Source organism: Ursus arctos, unplaced genomic scaffold (assembly GCF_023065955.2).
Source record: "Ursus arctos isolate Adak ecotype North America unplaced genomic scaffold, UrsArc2.0 scaffold_23, whole genome shotgun sequence".
NCBI classification, from domain to species: Eukaryota; Metazoa; Chordata; class Mammalia; order Carnivora; family Ursidae; genus Ursus; species Ursus arctos.
The window spans coordinates 8,222,565-8,245,624 of NW_026622908.1; the positions used below are offsets into that span (position 1 = coordinate 8,222,565).

Below are 23,060 nucleotides of genomic sequence, written 5' to 3' on the forward strand. Positions count from 1 at the left end.
CACCCTCTGGCCCATGGCCCACGGCCCATGGCCCCCAGCCCTTGTTCAAAGCTGTCTAGCCATGCTGAAGGCAGAATGTCCTCAGTACACCCAGAAATTAAGAAATTAGCAGCTCCAGATCCTGATAGAGCTGACCTCTACCAGTCCTACCCCATAGTGTCTTTGGTGCTGGAATTAGCCAGAGATGAAGCAAAGACACACATCGCTGTATTAAAACAACAGAAACCTCTGTTTCAAAAGTAGGTTGCATGGTACCGAATTTCACCTGTAGAAATGCTTCTGTGGATGAAATGGCCTCTTGTTTCACGAGAGAGGCCTGGCTGTACTACTGGTTCATCAGTCACGCATAGGAAAAAATTGGGCTAGGGATACCAGTGCAGCCTGATGCCCTGGCTTGAGCCAAAGGCACCACTCGCTGCAGTGTCAGTGACTCCACCAGAAGCTCTCAAAGGAGGATCAGGACTGGAGGCTGGGCAGGCCTTGCAGCCCGGCTCCACCTCAGCCCTCCTCTCCAACGGCAATGATGCAGCCCAAAGCTGAGCCCAGGCTATGTGGCCTCCTAAACTGGTCTCCTTGTCTGCTTCCGAGCCATCCTCCAGAGAGCCAGGGAGAGCTCTGATTACATCGCTGCTGTTAAAAATCAGTCACAATTCCCACTGATTGCAAAACCAAATGAAGCCCAAGTCCCCTAGCCTAGCATCCAAACACCTTCTCAAACTGGCCCCAGCCAACCTTTATATTCCCTTTTGTGTCCTGTAGGCTCTAGCAGAAATGAACTTCATCTTATCCCTGAGCTCAGCTTGTGACTCCTGTCTCTGTACTTTGTTTACGCTGTGTGCTCCATCTGGAATGCTTCCTTCTTAGCCAAATGCTACCTGATTTTGAAGACAGCTCAAATCCCACCTCTTCCATGAAGCTTTCCCTGATTATTCTGGTTCACATCATTTTAACTACCCACTATCATTACCTGGAGAGCTCTTCCAAAATACTGACATCCACTTACCACCCAGAGATCCTGATTTAACCAGCATGGAATAGTACATTATTAAGTTCCCAAAGTGTTTCTAATATGCAACCAGATTTAAAAACCATTATCCTTACTTAGAAGTGATCTCTCTCCACTGAGCTCTCACAGCACTCGATCTAAACATGTTTTATGACACATAACTCCTAGCTTCTTATATGGATATTTTATTGTTAAAAGATTGTTGAGTGTTTGGCAGGCACTGTTCTAGGTACTGGAATATAGCAGCAATCAACACAAAGCCCCTGCCCTCATGGAGCTTACATTCTGATAAGGAGACAGACACCAAACAAATAATATACAGTAAGGTCAGGTGGTAAGCACTTCTAAAAGTAGGGGAAGGGGATGGAGAATAAAAAGAGAGGTCCTCTTTCAGAAAGAGTGGTCAGGAACCCCTTCAAGACATTGCCTGACAACAAAACCTGTGTCTAATTCACCTTTGTATCTCTCACAGCTTTTTTGCATAGTGCTTGGCACAAAAATAAATGCTTGTCGTATGAATGAATGAAAGCACGAGTGAGTGAATGGATCGGCGTGCCTTATCTGTGGATATGCCCCCCCACCCCGAGTGCCCAGGGAAGTACTTGAAATACACTAGAGTTCAATAGATACTGATTGAATGGGTGAATGGCACATGTTCCTAGGAACAGATCATCACAGGATCACAGAATAGCAAGCTGATCCTGAGATTGCTGAGCCTGATCTTCTCATTTTAAAGATAAAACTGACATCCAGAGAGGGGATTACTGGGCCAAGATCATAGAAGAAATCAGACGAAGAGCTGACCTGAGTCCCCAGCTCTTCTGACTCCTGGTATAGTGCTCATTCCATCAAACTGAAACACTTTTCCCATTAGCAACGGAAAATTATTCTGAGGGCTATTAACTGGCCCAAGAAGGAACTCAGATTAGCATCAATAGAACTTAAAAAAAAAAAAACCCAAAACTCAATTTTCTTTCGTTTCAGAACTGTCTCTCCTGATGGCTAAAATATGGTGCATTTAACAGACAACCTCACCCTCGCTATACCTCACTGCCCCATTACACCACCTCCATCAAAACAGGCAAGGGGTTGGTGAATTTCCAACTGTATCCACAACTCTGAATGTTTCCCCTTTTCCAACGTCAGCCAGAGTTCCAACAATATGTGGACTACACCACCATAGGCTAAATGGGAAAGCCTATGTAAAGAAGCCAGTGGCTGGGAAACCAGGGAGGTGCTGAAGACCCTGGTCAGGTAAGGGAGACCAGTAGGTACTGGGATTGCTGGTGTAGTGATGGGGTAGGCTCCAAACAAGTGGTTGGCCAGCTGGCCTTAGATGTGGGCAAACAAGCTCTGGCCTGACAAGAAGCAAGTACAACATTTTCTTTTCATTTTTCTTAAAACCCTGTGGAAACATAGAATCCATCTGGATGCAATGAAGACCAATTTCCTAGAATAACATTCCAAACAAAATGCTCTTCCTCAAGAGAGCCAAGTATTATACTGTTGGCATGGGCTTCCTTGGCCTTCTAGTAAATAAAATGCCCTATCACCTGGCCTTGCTGCACCTCTACAGTCTCGAGATGGTCAAATGAGAACCCTAAAGCGTCTAGAGATTACAAAGTGTTTTCTGAATTCTCAAAGAAAAATGTAAATTAGCGCAACTTTTAATGTCAAATATATTGTGTTAACATTGACAATGGTACTTCTTCGAAACTGGCAATTTTCTACTGGGCATAGGTGAAGAAGCAGAGAGCTGATTAACTACAACAAAGATTCCCAGCTTCACCTAATCGTAAGTATCTCCTATGGGGCACTGGACCTCAGCAAATTAGAATCACCCAAGTAGAGACCTAGAAATCTGTATTTTTAGCAAGCACGCCAGGTGATTCTTATGAATTGGTTAGTGTGGGAAACATTAAGCTAGAAAAACCACAGTATCCACTCCCTAGGATTATTATCAGAATTAAGTGGAACTATATAAAGCTCTTGGCACACTGCCTGGCACATAATAAGTGCTCAGTAAGTGTTGGGTGTTGCTGTTATTTAATTATTAATAAGACATTCCAGAGCCTGATCAGATAATCGTTACTATATGGCCATCCAGAGTTAAAAGAGCAGAGCAGAGAGCACAAGTATGCTACAGTGGAAGAACTATCATTATTTACCTCTTTTTTCTTATTAATTTCATCCCTGTTAGCACAGTAGTTTTCAAAGTGTGGGCCCTGAACCAGCAACATGAGCACAACCTGGGAAATTACTAGAAATGAAAATTCTCAGGCCCTACCCCTGACCTACTGAATTAGTACATCATTGGAGGTGGGGCCCAAGAATCTGTTTTAACAAGATTTCCAGATGAATGAGAGGCAGGCTATAGTTTGAGAACCATCGACCTAACATCCTCCCACTCCAAGTATGGTCAGCAACACGGCATATTAGAAATGCAGAATCTGGGGCGCCTGGGTGGCTCAGTTGGTTAAGCGTCTGCCTTCGGCTCAGGTCATGATCCCAGGGTCCTGGGATCAAGCCCTGTGTCAGGCTCCCTGCTCAGTGGGGAGTCTGCTTCTCCCTCTGCCCCTCTCCCAACTGGTACTCTCTCTCTCTCTCAAATAAATAAATAAAATCTTAAAAAAAAAAAAAAGTAGAAATGCAGAATCTCAGGTCCCCATCCCAGGCCTACTAAATCAGATTCTACTAAATCAGGTTCCACATTTTAATGAAGGCCCCGGGTGACTCACATGCACAAGACCGTCTGAGCAACACAGTCCTAGGCCACAGGAATTTCACAGACGCACAAGAAAATAGGGAGTGGACTGTGGCGTTCTGATTGTTGTTAAATGGCATTCTAAGGACTTACCAGGCACTATCATTTACCCAGGTGACCTCGTTCATTCTCACTATGCCTAGTGGTAGGTATTTTTATTCTTGTTTTACAGATTAGAAAGTTGAGACTCAAATCAGTAAACAATTTGCTGACGGTCACACGACTTGAGTAGTAGTAGAGCTGGTCATCTCTGTGTGACCTAAGTCTGTGTGTCTTTCTCTGCCCCATGGTGCCTGTGGTCGGTGACTGACAGTATGGCTAAGCAGATATCACCTGCCTGCCGGTGCAAATGGAGCAACTTCAAAAAGGAAGCAGTCCCCAACCTATGAAGGAGCAAGCCTCCAAAAGTGTGTGCTTCTGAGTCCGCTATTTGGAACTCCTGATGGAAGTACTTGCAGAAACTATTTACATCATGACTTCTATGAGAAAATGCATTCTGAGTTATAGCACCAGATGGTAGCAGCTCCCTGCAAGGTCATTACCTCTGGGCTCCAGAAACTTGTTAGTGCTTCATTCATATCACCATAAGAGAAGAACGCACCTCCAAAGCAAATCCGTCCCAGAAGTTATGGCTCAGGAAACATCCATTCGTTCCCTCACTAAAGGATTTATTGATTGTCTCCTATAGAAAAGGTGCTATGCCAGGTGCTGTGGGTGATAAAAGATGAAAATGATCTGTGCCTCAAGGAATTCATGGTCCAGTAAGGGGAAAAAAGCAGAAACATACACACCACTACCTAACACCCAAGGTAGAATGTGGTGAGTGACAAAAGAGAGTGCTGTGGAAGTTGAGAGAACGAAGAGATCACTTAGCATCTAGCAGAGCAGACTTCCCAAGGAGGTGCCATCTAAAGCTGAGCGTGCACAGCCAGCCAGAACACACGTTAGCCAAAACTGGCACTCCCAGCAGAGGGAAGAGCCTGAACCAAGGCTTGGAGGTGTGAAAGGGAAGGTCATACTGTAGAACTGCAAGGTGTCTCCTTGTTTGAAACAAAAGGTTCACTTAACTCAGATGTGGGAGATGAAACTCGAAAAGCAGGTCTGCGCCTAAGCAGGGGGACTTAAATGGTAGGCTGAGAGACTGGAACTTTGCTTTGTACGTATAGAGCTGCTTCACATTACTCATCATATTATATAATAAATCTATTGAACTCCAAATCCTTTTTGAAACAAGCTAGGGTAAAAACAAACATTTCTGAATTGGTATTGTAATTATTTTCAAGTCTGCTTCCTCCATTAGACTCAATTTGAATGAGTTTGAGCGTTGGTAAATGCTCAAACAATGCTGATGGGTGAACGAAGGAGTGAATACACGAGTACACCAAGGAGCAGGAGAGGGTGGCTCCACAGTGCACCATGGCACAGAAAGGAAGGAGGAGTGGAGGGGTGGCAATGGAGAGACTGGAGACAGTGGGTCTAATGGTTAGGAGGCTACTGTGACTTGACAGGTGAGAGGCCAATGGGGTAAGGTCAAAAGGAACGAGGAGAAAGGGACAGAAGAGAGAGAGAAACACCTAGCTACAGGGCCTAGCAAGTGATTGGCAATGGGCCAAAGAGAAGGGAGCCAGCAGGGTCTTGCTGAAGTCAGCAGCCTAGGTGGCTGGGCGAGAACAGCGCCATTGGAAAATCGGGCCATCGGGTGGAAGAGCAAGGTCCTTACAGATGCCACTGCACTGAGTCCTCATCACCCTGTGGATACCTCTCTGACCTCAGCTTCTCTTATCCTCGCCCATGTTCCTTCTGTTTGAGCCATGCCAGCTTCCTTACAGGTTCTTGAGCATGCCAGGCCTGCTCCCGCTTTCAAGCCTCTGTGCTGGGACACTCTTTGTTGGATACCTGCAGAGCCAAGTCCCTTGCCAACTCCATATCTTTGCTCCAATGTTACCCCTCAATGAGGCCCATCAAAAACTGTAATCCACGCATTCCAGCTCCTCTCCAGAGCTCCCAAAGTCCCATACCCTGCTCCTTTTTTCTTCTTTTTTATTGTACTTACTACCTTCTAACATATAACTTTTTTATTTATTATGTCTACGGTTTAACATCGGTCCCCTCCCACTGAAACGTAAATTCCACAAGAACAAGGATTTCTATTTTGCAAATACCTTGAACACTGGCTAGCACATACCAGGCTTTCAATAAATAATTGATCAATGTATTATCTCCATTTTACAGATATGGAAATGGAGGCTCAGAAAGGCAACACAACTTTCCCCAAATAACACAGTTTGTCAGTCAGTAGTGGGAGCCTGAATTCAAACACAGATCTGCCCAACTCTAACTTCCTCTCAGCCAGGCTGAGTCTTGCTTTGGACAGGCCACCTCTGAGGGGGCAGTGATCCATCTGGGAGGACATAATGAGCAAGCAGTGAGAAATGTGAGATTCAAGCCAATGGCAACCACACTCACAACACAGGAGACCCAGCCTGGCTGGGGGCAGGTCCACGAGTGCAGGTCCTGAACTGCCTACAGCCTGAAACACAGGCACTCTGACCAGAGAACCACCAAGAGAACCGATGGCTTCATTTCCTAAGTGTGAGTCTGAAGAATCAGGCCAGATTCTCCAGCGAACCAGCTCCTAATCTTTCCAGCTGTCTAAACTGTCAAATCACAAACTTCTCTTCAGGGGAATGTACTTAACAAAGGGACATGTCCAATTTCCCTTTATACCACCCATCCAGCGGGTCTGCACTCGGTTTCACTGCCACTCAGATCCACGCCCCCCTTCCCCCCACCGAATAATCCGTATATCACAGGCTCAATTTACAGCGCAGCACATTAACCACACTGGAGCTGCTCAAAATAAACAGGGTTGGCAGAGTGTAATTATTTCCAGCAAAAGAGTTGGTTCTGCATTTTGACAGTCATCTGATATATTATTGTACTCAATACTAAACTGTGAAACTGCAAAATTAAAAGAAAGCATTTTTTTAAGTTTTGAAAGTACTCATTATTAAATTATAAAGCAGGTCATTTATGGTGAGTCAGTCCAAAACCAAGGATAACAATGAAAGACTGCAGGAATCTTGAATTCTTTCTGTAACCTCTAATGTCCGTGATCCAAGGCCATTGTGAAAGTTGAATGAGATAGCACATCTAGCCCAGTGCCTGGGTCATAACAGGTCCTCAATTAATGTCATTGTCTTACTTAATTATTATTGCTATTTTCCCAGCAGCAGAATTTACGAACTACCTCAATTTGTTCATTTAGTCATGATTCCATCATCCCCAAAGAGCTCTGGGTCCACTGGTGAAAGACAACCAAACAGGTAACTCTCGCACAGGAAGAGGGGAAGACACACAGGGCTGAAGGGTGTGCAGAGAAAGAGCCCTTTCCCAGGGAGAGCAAGGCCAGAGCTGAGCCAGAAAGGGGAAGAGAAGTCAGCAGAGTGCAAGGAAAGGTGAGGAGGGCAGGGAGGCTAAAAGCAAGAAAAGAGCACATGACTGGGAGACACTGCAATTGGAACCAGCCTAGAGTGACCAATGCAAGGCTAACGTTGCAGGTATTTAGACCTGCAATGGTCCTTCTTTCATGTTGAAGCAACAAAATGCACCAATTCCTCAGCACAATGGAAAGTGGCTGAGCCTGTCTCCTGGAGACCACCCACAGGAGCCCACATTCCCAGGAAAGTGACGGCAGGCCCCGGCTATCCAGCCTCCCATGCTTGCTCTCCAAGATGAGACAGGAGAGATCTCTCTTGCAAAGAGGATGTGATGAAATCCAAGCTATGCAATGGCAGCATCTGAACATGCTGAATCAGCTGCAGTTCAGGAAACAGAGCGTCCTTCGGGGACAAGGCATATCACTGATGCACAGAGAACCACTCCTATCCATGAAGGACACACCGTGAAACGTTTCACGCTGGCCTTCAATTATTAAACGAGCCCAAATGAGCTCTGGCAGTAAGATGGATCACACGCACTCACAGAGAGGGCTCTGGCTGGCCAGCCTAAATTGTCTTGGGTTATTCATCAAGGCACCAACAGACAGGGCGAGACACAGAGCTCTCTCTGAGGTCGCAGGGTCGTATGGTTACCAGAGCTTTTGGAGACCCCTAGAAAGCGGCGGTCATGGCCAGAGCAGGGAAGAGAAAGTATAAAGAACCTGACTCTGTGGAAAGCATGGGTTTTTTCAAGGCATAACAGCCCATGCTGGCAAAGAGCTCATTAACAACTTGTTGCACCTTGGTTGACATTTTCACATTGGCCGGTTTGGGGCTTCCCGTGTGGTACTTCAGATTTGACCCAGTTGTCTCCCGGGGTCTACCTGTCCTCCCGTGGGAAGAGGCAGCACACTGAGGTGAAGCTCTGGAGCCTCGCCTGGCCGCGAAGACCGCTCTCCCGTTTACTAGCTGCATGGCTCTCAGTCCCAGCTTCCTCATCTGTCAATGGGGTGACTGGGAAAATTAAATAACACACACGTGATTTAATAACCTGGCACAATGCACATGGGAGGGGCTTCTTACCTTTTGCTTCCCATTCCCTTTACTCCTTTCCTTTGTGCCTCTGAAAAATTAGAATGTTTTCCTGGCTGGGCGCTGGGTTCACCTCTTTTGATTTCAGATCAAAACAGTACCCTTTGGGGCCTCGGCCTGGTTCAACACCGACTTCTGTTTGGGAGTTACCCTAACGGGAAGACACGCAGGTAAGGACCCCAGCCCTTTCACACCTCTCCTCACTCGGACCTCAGGCAGTCTCCCCCACCTGGTCACACCTCTGCCTGCGCTCCTCCCTAGCTGACTCATCCGTGCAGCTGGCCTGTTGTCCTGCCCAGGAAACCCACCTCTCCCTTCACAGCTCATTCCTGTCTACGGGTCCAGGCCTGTCGTAGGCCCGGGGTCCCCCATAAGGCTAGACAGCCCTCTGCCCTCACCTGGTTCCGCTACTAGATCCTGAGCCCCTGGAAAGCAGGGGCCACATCTCTGCGAGTGGCACAGAATCCAGCATATACAGCAGAGGCTGGCCAGGGCTGGTGGGGTGAGAAGGACACGGTGCCAGAGGGCCCAATCCTGGGACATGTTCTTAGAAGTTCTGTCTTGAGGCCAAAAAAAAATTTCCTAGGATGGAAACACTCCAGGAAGCCTAGGCAATGACAAATGAGCTGAGCGCAGGCAACCTCCAGAGACCTTCACGCTCCCACGCACATTCCTCCCACACTGGGGCACTTCGTGTGGACGGGGTGGCCCAGGATGTAGGCAGAACCGACTCCAAGTCCATGTAAAGGAAGGTGCTGTGGCAGAACAGACAAGAGTGTGGAGCATGGGACAAAGGGTGATGGAGATATGGAGTCCTGATCACAGGAGAAAATAATTTGACACAGTGCTGGGTGCTGGGGATGGCAAAGTGGGTATACACACAGCCCCAGCAACCCCCCCCCCCAAAGTCCCCTGATCCTCCTCAGCACCGGATCGGCACCCTGGATTGGCACTCTGACTCACCTGCCTCACCTGCCAGACCACAAGCTCCTTGAGGGCACAGGTGACGTCCTAGTGAACATTATATCTACAGCGTCTACCATAGTGTCCAGCACAAGCCCCAGGTCTACCAAGTCCTAACTCTGTGGTCTTGCCAAGTCACATAAGCTCTCTCAGCCTCAATTTCTAGTCTGTAGAGTAGAGATAATGGTAATCTCCACACCCAAGGAGGAGGAAATGAGTGATGTAGTAAAGCCCTTACTTAGCCGCGGCCTGGTTTAGTACGTGACAATGGTTAGGTGGTAGCGGTATTACGGAGCAGATTGCAAGCAAACGCTAGATGAACTAGGGGTAAAAGAGAGGGATGCACATTCACACAAACTGCTACAAAAGTATGTGGCAACACAGCAGGAATATATTTGAATTACTCTAAGAGCCGAAAGGAGAGAGCGCGCCTACTTTTTGCCTGGCTGTATACAGAGAATTCCACAGAGGAGGTAGATACCATTTGACTTAAAATCTGAAGAACTAAACTCCAGTCCAAGGCACAGCATTTGCCACGGCACACAAGCAGGACAGAGTCTGGTGTGTTCAGGAACTGCAAGTCTGGGCGCAAGCAGGTCTGTACACAGGAGCAGCGGTAACACGGCCTGAAGAGATCAGGAAGAGCCAACAGTTCCCAGCATGCTCTGCCAAGGAGATGGCCTTCTCCTGCGACACCCCAGAGAGCCACTGCAGGGCTCTGAGCAGGGAGGGAAAGGCACAGGCACGCTGGTGGCTGTGTGGAAGGTGGGCAAAGGGGGCGAGCCGGGGGGAACACAGGGCAAAGAAGGGAGCTGATGTGGGCTGGGGTACGGGAGGGAATGGAGATGGGGGTGGGGAGGGGGAAATGAAGCAAGCCAGCTCAAGGAGTCGGGTAGAAACTGAGTCTCAGAGAAACTGCACCTGGCCCTTGGTGCTCCCCAAATCTCCTTCATATAAAGTATGGCTCTATGAGTTAGATAAATCCCCTTCTCTCTATATTGCCTGCCTCACAATTTGTGTACAACTGAGGAGCACAAATATGGAAAATTCCAGCCGAAAGCTGTGACTGGGGTGAGCAGGCCCAGAGGTCACAGTCACCACTGGACAAAACCACCTACAACAGGCCTGGGATCAGGGCCAGCATTTTCCCACTCACATGCAAACTTGGGGCCCAAATTTTAGCAACAAAACCTTTCAGGTGTACTTTTTTTTTTAAGCTATTTACAGGAACCCAAGGTCTTTCAAGTACTTAGAGAAATGGCTTATAACTAGTTTGTTGTTAAAGAAAAAACAATAGCCTCTTTGCCCTACATGCCTGGGTGCCAACAAAAAGATGCAATGACTCACCAAGTCTCTAGGGTCCCAGAAATCAGTCTGTCTGTCTGTATGTCACACACATTCACACACACACACACACACACACACACACACAAACACACACACTCCCTCTGCCTGTGCCCTCCTCCTCCCTCCCCCCTCTTCCTCCTCCCTCTCTCTCTTCCTCCAGTCTTTCCCCCTTTCCCCCTCACTTCTCCCCCCTCCTCTCTCTCTATCTCATTCCACCCCCTCCTGCTTCCCCCCACTCTGTCTCTCTCTCTTTCTCCGCAATAGAAATCTACTACTGTCCTATGAAAGGAGCTGCATTCTAACGGTCTCCTGGAGAGGGGAGAAAGGGAGGGAGGGTTCAAGGCCATACATGACCATTCCTGCTAAACACAAAATGGTCGCCTTTGCTGCTTCCTTCCTCGGTTTCAATCTAATTAGACAGAGCTAATGAGTAGGCAGCAATGGTGCTTGGTTCAGCTGTTCCAGACCCAAGTGTTTCTTCCTTATTAAAAATAAAGACACCCAAGGGCTCAATTTGGTAAAAATGCACACAGAGAGGCACATTTCCTTTAAAAAAAATGTTTTGCATTAAAAAACGATATCTGTTTAATAAGTACCAAAAATCAAATATACAACAGCAAGATCCCTGGTAGCACCTGTGTGTGTTTTCAGACAGTGTCTTCAAGGAGAGAACATTAGAAAGAGACTCAGAAGACCTGAAGGCTAGTGTCAGCTCTGCCACTGAGCAGCGGTGTGACCACCCTGAGCCTTGGCTTCCTCAGTATCAGATGCATGAAACGCTCCACCTATCTCACAGAATGTATTTGGAAGTGTTTTGCAAACTATAAAGCGCTTTGTTAACACCTATTCAGTCAACAAATATTTACTGAGGGCCGACCAGGTGCCAGGCATGTGTTTACCCTTGTTACCATCACGAAGAACACTGCACCTCTTCAGCTCGGTCCCTGGGTATCACTTTCAAATGCAGCCTGGTCTCTGGGCTCAAGCCATGCACCCATTCACCCAGTATTTTCCCCATTGAAGCATTAGTCACTCGCCCCCATCAGCAGATACTTAATGACATCTCAGCCCTGAGAGACCCTGGGGCATGTTAGTACAAATGATGGTGGGAGCGGGGCCTCTTGCCACCTTGCTGCTCCAGGGGGCCTGATTCTGTGAAGCTTCCAGAACCTTACTCCCCATAACTACAGAATAAGATGATTCTTACAACCAGGGCTAAGGCAGGTGAACAGATGGGGAGCCTGCATGGCTATGTCCTTCTGGTATCAGAGTGCCTGGTGCCGTGTCCTCACCAGATGACCTTTACCTACAGGCTCAGCCCCAGTCCAGCCCTGACCAGTCAGTACTGTTCTCAGTTCAGAAAGGTTTAAAGTCTCTGAGGTTAGCAACTCAGAAGCAAATTCCATGTGCTGCCATTCCTGTTCTGACCTTGTTCCTTGGTTTTTCATCACTAAGCATCATACCTGATTCTGGGAACCAGGCCCTGCTTTGTGCCAGAGGTCCAGTAACTATGACCCTGAATTGTTTCCTCTGTCTGACTCCGCACCTAGTGACCAGTTCCACCGAGCCCAGAGTACTGCTTTACTATTACTCCACGAGATTGTCTTGATGCAGAATCTACCCAGGAACCTCTGGAGGCCAGAGGTCCCAGGAATGCATCTCCATATTTCCTAGTGTACAGCCCAGCCTCCGGCATGTGGCAGACACACTAAATATTTATGCAATGAGAAGTTTGCCCACTTGCCTAGATGACTGCGAACTATCTGCTCCTATGCCCCTCCCCACACACAGGACCTCCTTGATGGACAAAAGTACTGTTGCTTATTGCTATATCTCTGGCTGTTGTGCTGTTCCCAGCAGAGTCTCTGGGTCAAACCCAGTACGTCCCCTTCGTCGATGAGTGTATGCTAAGAGCAGAAGGGCTAAGCCTGTTCTGTACTCTGCTGCCTGGCTCAGCATCCCAGCCCCATCTTTTGTTCCTGGAGTCTAAGAGTTAGTTCCGTCTAAAGATTCATTTGAGGCCATCTGGCACCTTCTGGCACCAGCATGGAAGGGACTCAGCTCCATCCAACAAGCACTGCTGAACACCAAGCGTGGTATAAGGGAAGCTCTGTTTAAGACCCAGAGGTTGACACAGAAAATGTCTCCCTGAACCCTAAGAAAGAAGGGCCCCAGTCAGGCCTAGAGCACAGCACACCGAGTTCTGGCTCTGGGAGGTTGCTCTACAGTGGAGAATGCAAATAGGAAAACTGATTTCTGCCTCTTTACTTCTGTATTGCGACTTCCTTCCAGATCAGCAGAGGAAAAGCACATCTGGCACAAAGGGAGAAAGTGGGGACTAAGATTTAGTCCTGCTCTCTTCCACCAATTTGTTCTGTGACCCCCAGTGGATCCCTCTCCTTGCCTGGGTCTCTAATATTCTCCTTCATGCAGTCACAGGCTTTCATCTGGTGATCCATTTCTTTGGCCCCATCTATGCCTGACATGCAGCAATTTCCTTGCTACTCAAAATGTGTTCTCAGACCACAGCGTTGGCATCACCCAGGAGCTTGTTGGAAACACAGAGACCTACTGATTGGACCTACGGAATCAGAATCTGCATTTTAACAAGATCCCGAAGTGATTTTGCACACACACTGAAGGTTGAGAAACACTATTCTGCAGCTCCTCAGAAAGACCAGGCCAACCTAGAGAGTGACCTCTTCTGCAAGAAGCTGGAAGAAGAATGCGCTGGTCACAGGACTTCACTGAAGTGATTAGAAGCAGCTGGCCAGTAGCAAGGGCTGGGGAGAGATGCTGCAGGATCCTTTTAGACTCAGCTGTGATCCATAAAAGATCTCTCAAGTACTTAGAGTCTCTAAATTTGAAGTCTTTAGATAAAATGACTTTAAAAATACTAATTATGTGCGGAAGTCTAACCATGAACCAAGCATTAGTGAATCCAGAGCTCCTTCTGTCCTGGCACCCTGCCAGCCCGCACTGAACAGAGCTCTAAAATCAGCAAAGAGGTCACCTCTGAAACCACAGCACTTCTCCCTACCCCACCTGTCTCCTGACTGGTCCACACCTACCAGAACTTCGGTCTCAACTGGAATCCCATGGACAAGACCACACTCACAGGAACACTGCCCAGGGCCAAAGCAGCAGGGCAGCGGGGGAGGCGGGGGAAGGGCGACAACCTCTGGGGTCACACACCCACATAGTCAGTCCCATGGGACAGAAAGAGAGGGGGAGAAGCACGGACTGGAAGTTTATCAGAGATAAACATACCTTGCCCTTGCTTCCAACATCCAGGGAGAAGACCAGCTTCTGGCTTGGTGACCATCCAGCTGAGAAAGTCTCATTCAGCCAGTGAGGCTTTGAAGACAAGCAGAGAAAACATCCTAAGCCCTCGGTTCCAGTCCTGAGGCTATGCTAATGTGCTATGTGACCCTGGGAGGCAGCCTCCCTGCCTTGTCCCATTCCCGCAGGAGGAGAGGCACCACTTGCTCCGCTGAGAGGGCACTCTACTGCACGCTGCAGAATTATTTATCTGTGTTTGCACGGCCACATCGTCCACTATGCAAGCGCTCTGTCTCCATTGCCTGTCTCCCTAGCAATGAAGACGGCAGGAGGAAGGAAGAAGGGAGGAAGGACGGGAGGGAAATGGAGGCCAGACTTGGACCTGATGACTGCGCAGGTCACTAGCAGTTCAGAAAGGGGTCCCTTTCTTGAGGCACTCTCCATGTCACAGTGTCCATTTTACATCCTAAGCACACTGTGAAGAAATAACTTATAACCCTCAGAGCCCACCTCCAAAGCTCCTCACTGAGCCTGCCCAAAGCCCCTCTTCCCCCTTAGGATCGCAGGATCACACAATAACTACATCCGGCATCTGGGAGGATTTCTGACCACCTGATCGCCCCAAACAACTCTGCCAGAAATCTCGAGTGGAGATGTGACTATCAAATTCTCTATAAGCACTGGATATAGCTATATTCAGCCTGCAAAAACCAATCTTCAAGACCTCTGAACCTTAGAACCCAGAGGAAAAAACAACACGCCTCCTCATTATCCTTCACAAACAGCCCTACTCTTACTGCAGTGGGGACACAGGCAGGATTACTCTGAGTACTTAACTGAATGGATGGTGGCCTGCCCCAGTCCTCACTTGGGGGGGGATGGTGGCTCATCTTTGCAAGTCATCACTGAGAGCTGACTCCTGGCGGACCTCTAAGATTCACCTCCTCTGCGACACCCTCTCTGACCATAGTGTCATACTAGCCCCCCGCAACACTCCCCACCTCATCTCCTATCACATGCTCTTATCTGTCTCAGCCATGCACTGTGAGATTTTTGAGGACAGTACTGTAAAACTAGTCTCTATACCTATGGCAGCCTGCACGTAGAAGTCATTCAACAAAGGTTTCATGAGTGAGTGAATGAATGAACCAAACAATGAAAACCAAACAAGGACCAAAGATTATTTACTGTTTCATCAGTGTCTGTCAAGACTGACGTTCAGACTCCTTGTGAGCCAGGCCTCCTCCTCCTCAGTCGGGAAGCTAGAACAGAAAGAGAAGACCTCAGAGGTCTGGGAGAGTTAACTCTGGAAAAACTGGGATTCAAATTGACCTGGAATTTTTTCTGGACCCATGTCTACTAACAAGTACACTGTTCTCACCCTCCTTCAGGCTCTGCAGTGTTCTGTGCTCCTCTTACCAGAATCGTTGGGTCAGAAATGTATTCTTTAGAAATGGGATACTGTTTATATTTTAGCTATTAAATGCAGTGTGAAAGTACCTAGCACATGGTCATTGTTTAAATTAGCATTTGTTAAACCCCAATCTATAGAATGCTATTTCTCTGAGTCAGGAATTAGGAATTTGCAAATAGTGGAGTTACAGAACGACTCTGGGCCACCCACTTTTGTGAATATAAAAGCATTTAAGTAAGGCAAGCTGACTTTGGTGGAATAGCCTCTATTTTTCATCTACTTATATAACTCTGCATTGTCAAAGAGCACCAATAACTGGTGCTGTCATCTCTCATGCCCCCAAGAAAAACCTCCTTTGGGGCTCTTTCTACATTTATTTTCAATTGCCAGATCCCCAGAGGAAAAAATCAAATCACTGACGCTATTTCAAACTTCATGCTCAAGGCAGCCACTAAGAGGATAATAGGGCAGCTCAGCTTTTGCTCTCTTTGAGGCAGGAAGACACCCCATGGCTGTGAAGGAAAGGCAGGACACGTGTGAGGACATTCAAAATAGAGCAAGGAAACCCAAAACAACAGAAAGATAAGAGAAGCTGGAGGAAAAAGCTGTTTGGAACCATGAATCATTCCAAGGTAACTTATGTGATTATGTAAGAAACAAAATGAGCTCTCAGCATTGCCGGTCATTTACTGTTTCATCCATTCATGCATTCGGTCAACAAACATCCGCTGGACACCCATCACATGCCAGGGAATGCGTGAGGCAGGTGGGTAGCACAAGGAGGATTTCTAGTAGCAGAACATCAGCCCACAACTGCTCACTATGTTCCTGCCACACTAGCCTTCCTTCAGGTCCAAGGTGCAAGGCCCTTTCATGCTTCGATGTCTTCAGCTTAAATTTCTCTTCCTCCAGGAGGTCTCACCTGATGCGCAACAAATATTACTCCATTACCCCCAACAACTCTTCTCTAGTGAAGAAATAATGGATAACAAGGCAAGGCTCCAACCCTAAAGAACTTAGCGGTTATCCAGGCAGAATCAGGCTCAGGGTAACAGGACAGGAACTGGGGCAGATCGGGACAGGAATAGCAGCCCAGATGACATCTTACTGACTCCCAGGCTCTGAACATGAACTTCTTCAGTCTCTCCAATGGAAGTAAAATGCTGGGCCCTAGACAGAGCCTGCAGGTGGAGATCAAATGGCTGCAGCTATGGGAGAAAATGGTAGGAACCGAGCCTGTTCCTCACGCCAGAAAATGGCCTTTGAAGCATTCAGACAGAAGCATAAATGACTCTCCTCCCCAACTATGCTGTCCTTAGGAAACTAAAGGGAACCCAAAGGTTTACAAGTGGGCCACAATCTCTGAGTAAGACCGTAAGACCAGCGAGGGGAAAGGCAGTACAGTGGAAAGGGAGGAGGGCTTGGCCTAGGCCCGGGAGGACAGGGCTCAAGTCCAAAGTCTGCCACCTATTAGATTCATGCTGTGGGGCAAGTCTTTCCCTTATCAAGGCTTCACTTCACCATTTGTAAATGGAAGGGGTTGGACTAGGATGATGTCTAAGTGCCCTCATAGCACTAAAGATCTGAGATTCTAGATGCATGCCAACCAGCCATAATCAGTGAGCAGGAGAACTCATTAATCGTGCCCACCTCTGATCTGACGTTCGGTTGCACTCTCAGTTACACAGTGGATAAAATGCTCAGAAGGAAGAGCTAATACAGTATTTCCTGAGCCTATTTAGTCTCCTGATTCAGCACTGCACCTGCTTCTTCCGCATTTGCAATTTACCAGATAATACCATCACAGCACTCCCTGAAACAGCTATCATTTGTCACTTGCTTGGATATTTAAGCCTGTCTTCTAATTTTTTTTAAGACAACTAGATCATTATAAAGACTAGTCATTAAAATTGCCAAATAAAATTTACTCAGAAAACAAGTGTCTCCTCTCTTTGTTTCCATTGTAACAGCAATACCTATAATGAATTGCTGACCTACACTGAGAAAAAAAAACCTATCAGAAGGAACATGGGGGTAAATATATATGTCTACTTTGTGAATAAATAATGCCACACAGAGCAATGCAGCCCATTCATTACCCAGAGCCTTTTTCTTATGGAAACAATACTATAAATGATACTTGATATCCCAGACTTGCTGCCTTGCAACTATACCCACCCTCACCCCCAAACATATCCCCAACATTCACTAAGTACCTTTTAATATATCCCAGCCTTCTTTTCAGGGCTGGAGAAACTGATAAAATGCACTTTCTGTCCCTAAACAAAGTGTAAGGCTACGGGTCAAGTGGTCCCAGCTGTGGAAGAAAAAGTGGCAGACTGGAACCCAGCAAGCACTGAGGCCAAAGAGTAGATTGCAAAGCATCGCCCAATACCCGTACCATAAGGGTCACATAATCCCGGGGCAGCAGTTTTCAAAGTGTGGCCCCAGACCATCAGCATAAACACCACCCGGGAACTTGATAGAACTTAAATTCTCAGCTCCACCCCAGACCCCCTGAATCGGAAACTCTCAGCCCTCTGTTTTAACAAGTCCACCAGGGGATTCTGAAGCAGGTTTAAGTTTGAGAACCACAACCTTGGAGCATCCAAACTGCTGCATATGTGCAGTAAAAATGGCAGAGAACTAAGCTGCCCATTAAACTGACAGAAAAACAAGAACATTGGGTAAGAAATTGGTTTTTAAAAATATTTTAGATGGTATTTGGGAAAAGCAGATTTACTAGAGAAGGAAGAAAGAGACAGAAGTGCTGGTCTTGATCCAGAAGGGACTGTCTGTGCATATTCAGAAGCCTCTGAGGCAAGGGCCCCAGGCCTTTTCCTGTGCGGTACTTCATTTCCGAATATAGGCCTGTTCAGTCCCTTCAGCTGACAGCCCATCATTTCAAATGGCGTTCCCACACATTCACCACCAGGGCTCTCAGACCTAGCAACCACCATTAAGGTCACTTGGTTTTGAACTCATAAATAGGAGAATGGAAAGTAAACAAACAAGGAGCAATAAATGTTGTAAGGTCGCTAAATTTAAAAATGTAGGGACAATTAAAAGAGGGAGAAAGAAATATGTGAGTATATATGAGAAAGAGATTGCTCAAAGTAGGATTTGCTCAGCTCTGAAAACAAAAGAGAGAAGACAGTTGGATCATTCCAAGGAAAGAAGAGGAAATGAAGGAATACTGAGTCATTTCTCGGCCTCTGCCACCAGGTGGCGAAACTAACCCAGAACAGCTTAGTTGCTGTCCAAAAGCTTTTGTTTTGATTTGTCTTTTCCTGTTTACTTATTGCTTTAGGGTGGAGATGGTGGTGGAGAGCAACTTCCAGCTGGGTGGCTGGAGGCAGAGAGAGCATATTGTGCAGTGGATTGTTTTTACGCATGTTAATTCAGTCAGTGACCTTAATTAGGAGTATTGTTATATTTTAACATGTTGAAACAACCATGTAATAAAAAGTACCCATGATGACAAAGGCTATGCTGAGTTACACATTAATATTCTACTGCAACTAAATTTTAAGACAACGCATTTGATTTTAAAATATCTGTTTTCCTGGAATGAAACTCAATGTCAAGTTTGGTTTAATTTTATGGTCCAAATGCAATTTTTCCTCTAGCAGACCACAAAATGTTAAATACCGCGGAACACAATAATGATGAAAAGGCGGCTTTACTGTAACGGCAAATTTCCTGTAGAGATGACCTGAGGTTCTACAGATCAGAAAGGAAAAGACACTCGTGGTTAATCATAAACCCATCTAAAGATAGTTCATTTCTAATATCTTTCATTTTAAACAATGTAAACAACTCTCTGGGCTTGGAAGGTTGTAAATTTAATAATGTTGTTTCAATTCACTACTAGCTCCCATTGACTTTCTCTCATTTTAATCTTTATTGATTGATTAATGTCATATTGAAACATCCAAATGACAAACTGAAGGAGAAAAAATGATAAGCCTTGAGTTGGACCTCTATTGGAAAGAGCACTAATCTGAGAATCAAGAGACCTGGGTTCTAGTATTTGCTCAACCCTACCAGCTATCAACCCTGGGGAAGTCACTCCAGCTCTCCAGGCTTCAGCTTCCTCATATATAAAATGACACAATAATCTTTGCCATAATTCACTAAATTGTTGTGATTAACAGATGAAAAAATAAGGAGTTGTTACTATGAGACAGTACTGAGATTCCCATAAATTCAAATCAAACAAGCAAACAAAACTTCTACTGAAAAACAAACTACTTTAAAAAGCTTTTAAAATTAGACAAAAATACACTACTTTAAGGATCACAAATATCAAGGTGGGCAGGTAGAAACAGTGAAAAATTGTTCTCAGTGTGGCTGTATCCTCAAATTTTGGATCATCAAAATAAGCGTCTTTGGAAAAATCGAGTTTGAATAATTCCAAATGATGCTAGAGTTACCATAGCAACAAATGGGACCATTAGGTTGGGGCAATCAATAAAAGCCATCAACAAGTGGCTCTCCCTTACTTATGAAAAAAACCACAAGAAAGTTTCTACTAAAGGTGGTACCTCTATGCTTATAACTTCTTTGAAATATACAGTTGCAAAATGCTCATGAAATTAACAAAATTCAAGTGACTTTCAGAAAAAATTGAATAATAAAAAAGACTAAGAAAAATACCTTTTTTAAGTGTTGAGATCCTTGAATGAAAGGTATTTGTCTGGATACATATATCACTGCTCTTTATCCAGGGAGGAATACCAATCAAATGAGTCTATAGACAATCTACTCTGAATGTTTCTTTAGCTGCTATATTAATAAAAGGTAATATAATACATGGTAAATATGTACTCGACAAAACAAGAGCTTTCGATCTCTCCTGATTATTAGTGGATACTCAAATTCAAACAAGCCAAACCATCCTTCAAACAATTCAGATCACAGAGCTAGACAAATATTAGCTTAGCTTGCTTCCCAGCTGGTAGGCCAGACAGAGTTCAATCTAGTTACAAATTCAGGGGAAAAGAAATGGCCTATGTCATTTAATTCACTGTCCTATTGAACCCACATATCTGACAGCTCTTCTCCAAGTAAGATCCAGGGCTTAAAAATTAGTTCTACTATTAACTACAATGGTCCACTTCAATGTAATGGGACTAATGGTGGGGCCATGACTGGGAATCTTAATGTAAAAACTTTACAAAGACCCTTAATCCTCTGGCAATTACAAAACAAACAGATCTCTAGGCCTCAGGCTACATGATATTTGAAGCCCTGTAAGATAAAGGAACTAAAGACCAATATGTATTAAGTAACCTCAATCACATGAGTTTCTAATAAAAACACATAACTACAAAATTTTATCCTGGTTTTATTCTTGTATAATAATAAAGGAAATTATTTGTACAAAGAAAACTCCATCTACAAGTCCACCATCTAACACTTTTTCCCATTATTCAACATTCTCTTTCAAATCCACATCTGAGCACAAACAAAATTTTACTCAGAGATATGACCCAGTTCCCATTTCTCACTTAATCTAGAGAAAGGGTTTTCAAACTGTCCTGTGTTCCCTGGATGCCCCCCAGGGGCTACCATGAAGAGCAGACCTACCAGCATGCAGCCAAGTGGTAAGGCTTTATTCTCCCTTCCCCCACCTTCCTTTCCCTGTTCCCAATTCAATCAGAACAGTTCCATTTCTGTTTTACATTTTCAGATTCTACATAAAATTTTATTGGAAAATAAAACAAAAAAATAGTTCTATTACTACTAAGCATTTTAAAACTAAGAATGCACAGAACTATGAAATTTTTGAGCTAGGAAGAAACTAAAGAGAGCCAATGCTCTATTATTATCTATTTTACAGGTAATAAAAGAAGACCCAAAGAGAAGACAGACTTGCCCAAGCTCATACAGCAGTTAGGAACTGGAATTAGATCTCAGGTCTCCATCCCCAACTCAAAGATCCTATTCCTAATTCAGGAACTGTTCATTCACTTCTTCAATAAATATTTATCAAATGCTACTATGAGCCAAGCACTGATTTAAGTGCTGGGAAATTAAAAGGGACAAAAAATCCTGCCCTCATGGCACTTATAATTTAGTAGAGAAACACAGATAATAAATATAAAAAATGAGTATATAGCATATTACAAGGCAATAAAGAAGAAAGATTGGGGCACCAGGAGAGAAAGAGCTGACGTTACAACTGGGGAATTTCCTCAAAGACCACTGTCATTAGTTCTTTATGTACCTAATAAAAATATGTAAGAAGATCCTGAACTCACCTTCTCTCACAGACACAATGAATCTATAGCTATATATGGAACAATGTTCTCTGAAGAAAACCTAAAACCTGGCAGAGGTACCTCCTCACATTGAGCAAAGGAGAAGGAAACCACATCAAAGGAGGTAGGAAAAGCTGAGACACAATGAATAAAACCTAGGAGTACAGGGACTTACCATCAGGAGGGAACTCAAAACCCAGAGCAAAGGGTCTGTAACCCCAACTTTTAAGACTGGCAACTGAGAGGCAAGCCCCCAAAACATCTGGCTTTGATGACCAGCAGGGCTGTAGTGAATGGAGGATGGTCTCATAAAGGGCCTGCACACAGACTGACCTGATCCAGGGCCCAGTGTGGAAGCAGCACTTTGAAAAGTGTCCAGACTTTATGTGAATGACAGTCATTCCCTAATCTTCAAGTGCTGGACTGAGGGACAGGTGCCTGCTGGGATACTCTCCAGGGACAAAAGCTGGAGAGCACCATCTTCCTGCTCTCTTTCTGCCTTCGTAAAGCAACCAAACGCCATCTGGGTTTTTTCCTCCTTTTTTTCCCTTTCCTGTAGGTGCCATCTTTATGCTCCAGCTGGCAGGTGCCATCTTCCATGGTCTCCCTCTGCCTTGCTGAAGCCAGCAGGTGCCATCTTTTTTTCTCCTTTGTAGTTCCCTTTTTTCCTTCTTTTTTCTCTTTTCTTTTCCTCCCCCCACCCTTTTTTCACCAAGTGCCATCTTTGCACTCCCCCTCCACCTCCCTCCAGCCAGTGGGCATGATCTTCACACTCTCCCTCTGACACACTCCAGAGCACCAGTATTTCCCAGAAGGGAGCTTCTACATATCTGGTACCCTGCTTTTTATGTCCAGGAACCCAGTTTTTGTATCTATGACCTGGGGAACATCCCCTTGATCACCTGGCTCTGAAGGTGAGGGGTTTGCGTTTCTGGGTCCCACAGGACTGTAACAATCAGAGAAACAGTTCTTGGCAGGCTACCAATCCTAGGGCACTGCACAGACAGCACACCAAAACACACCCTGAGTCTTTCTGAGAAAGAGGTCTATTTCCTTGTCCAGGAGCTTTGGCCTGAAGGGCAGGCCTCTGGTTTGGCACACCTACAGGGGCCTACAGAGGGACTATTAGGGAACAGAGCCTGGTGTTCAATCTCTGTGCTCTCCCCCTGCATCCCTCCAGCTCACCAGTATCTTATAGAAAGGAGCCTATCCCCTTCTCTGGGGCCCTGATTTTTGTGGCTGCTGCCAGAGGACACCTCTAGATTGCCTGGCTCTGGTAGCTAGTGGGGCTTTTGCTCATGGGTCCCACAGGACTATAACCAATGGAGAAACAGTTCTTAAACAGCTACTACCATGGAGCAGAGCAAGAAGCAACAGACCCAGGAGCTCTATCTTTCTGGAAAGAGGCCTATTAGCTTATCATCATAACTGCAGCCTGAAGGGCAGGTTTCTAATTAAACACACATCTAAGCACTGACTGCAAACC

General features: G+C 45.7%; 1 protein-coding gene across 6 annotated transcripts in view; it reads right to left on the reverse strand.

Moving 5' to 3' along the window:
* SERGEF (secretion regulating guanine nucleotide exchange factor) overlaps positions 1-23,060 on the reverse strand; it is a 217,328-nt gene that overhangs the window by 112,516 nt on the left and 81,752 nt on the right. The window contains exon 10 of one of the 6 annotated variants that reach the window (XM_057317088.1): positions 10,910-13,969. The exons of the other annotated variants lie outside the window; for them this stretch is intronic. Coding sequence (XP_057173071.1) covers positions 13,727-13,969 — 243 coding nt within the window. The 3' untranslated portion in view covers positions 10,910-13,726. Of the gene's footprint in view, positions 1-10,909; positions 13,970-23,060 lie in introns of those variants that run through there. 6 annotated transcript variants of the gene reach the window in all.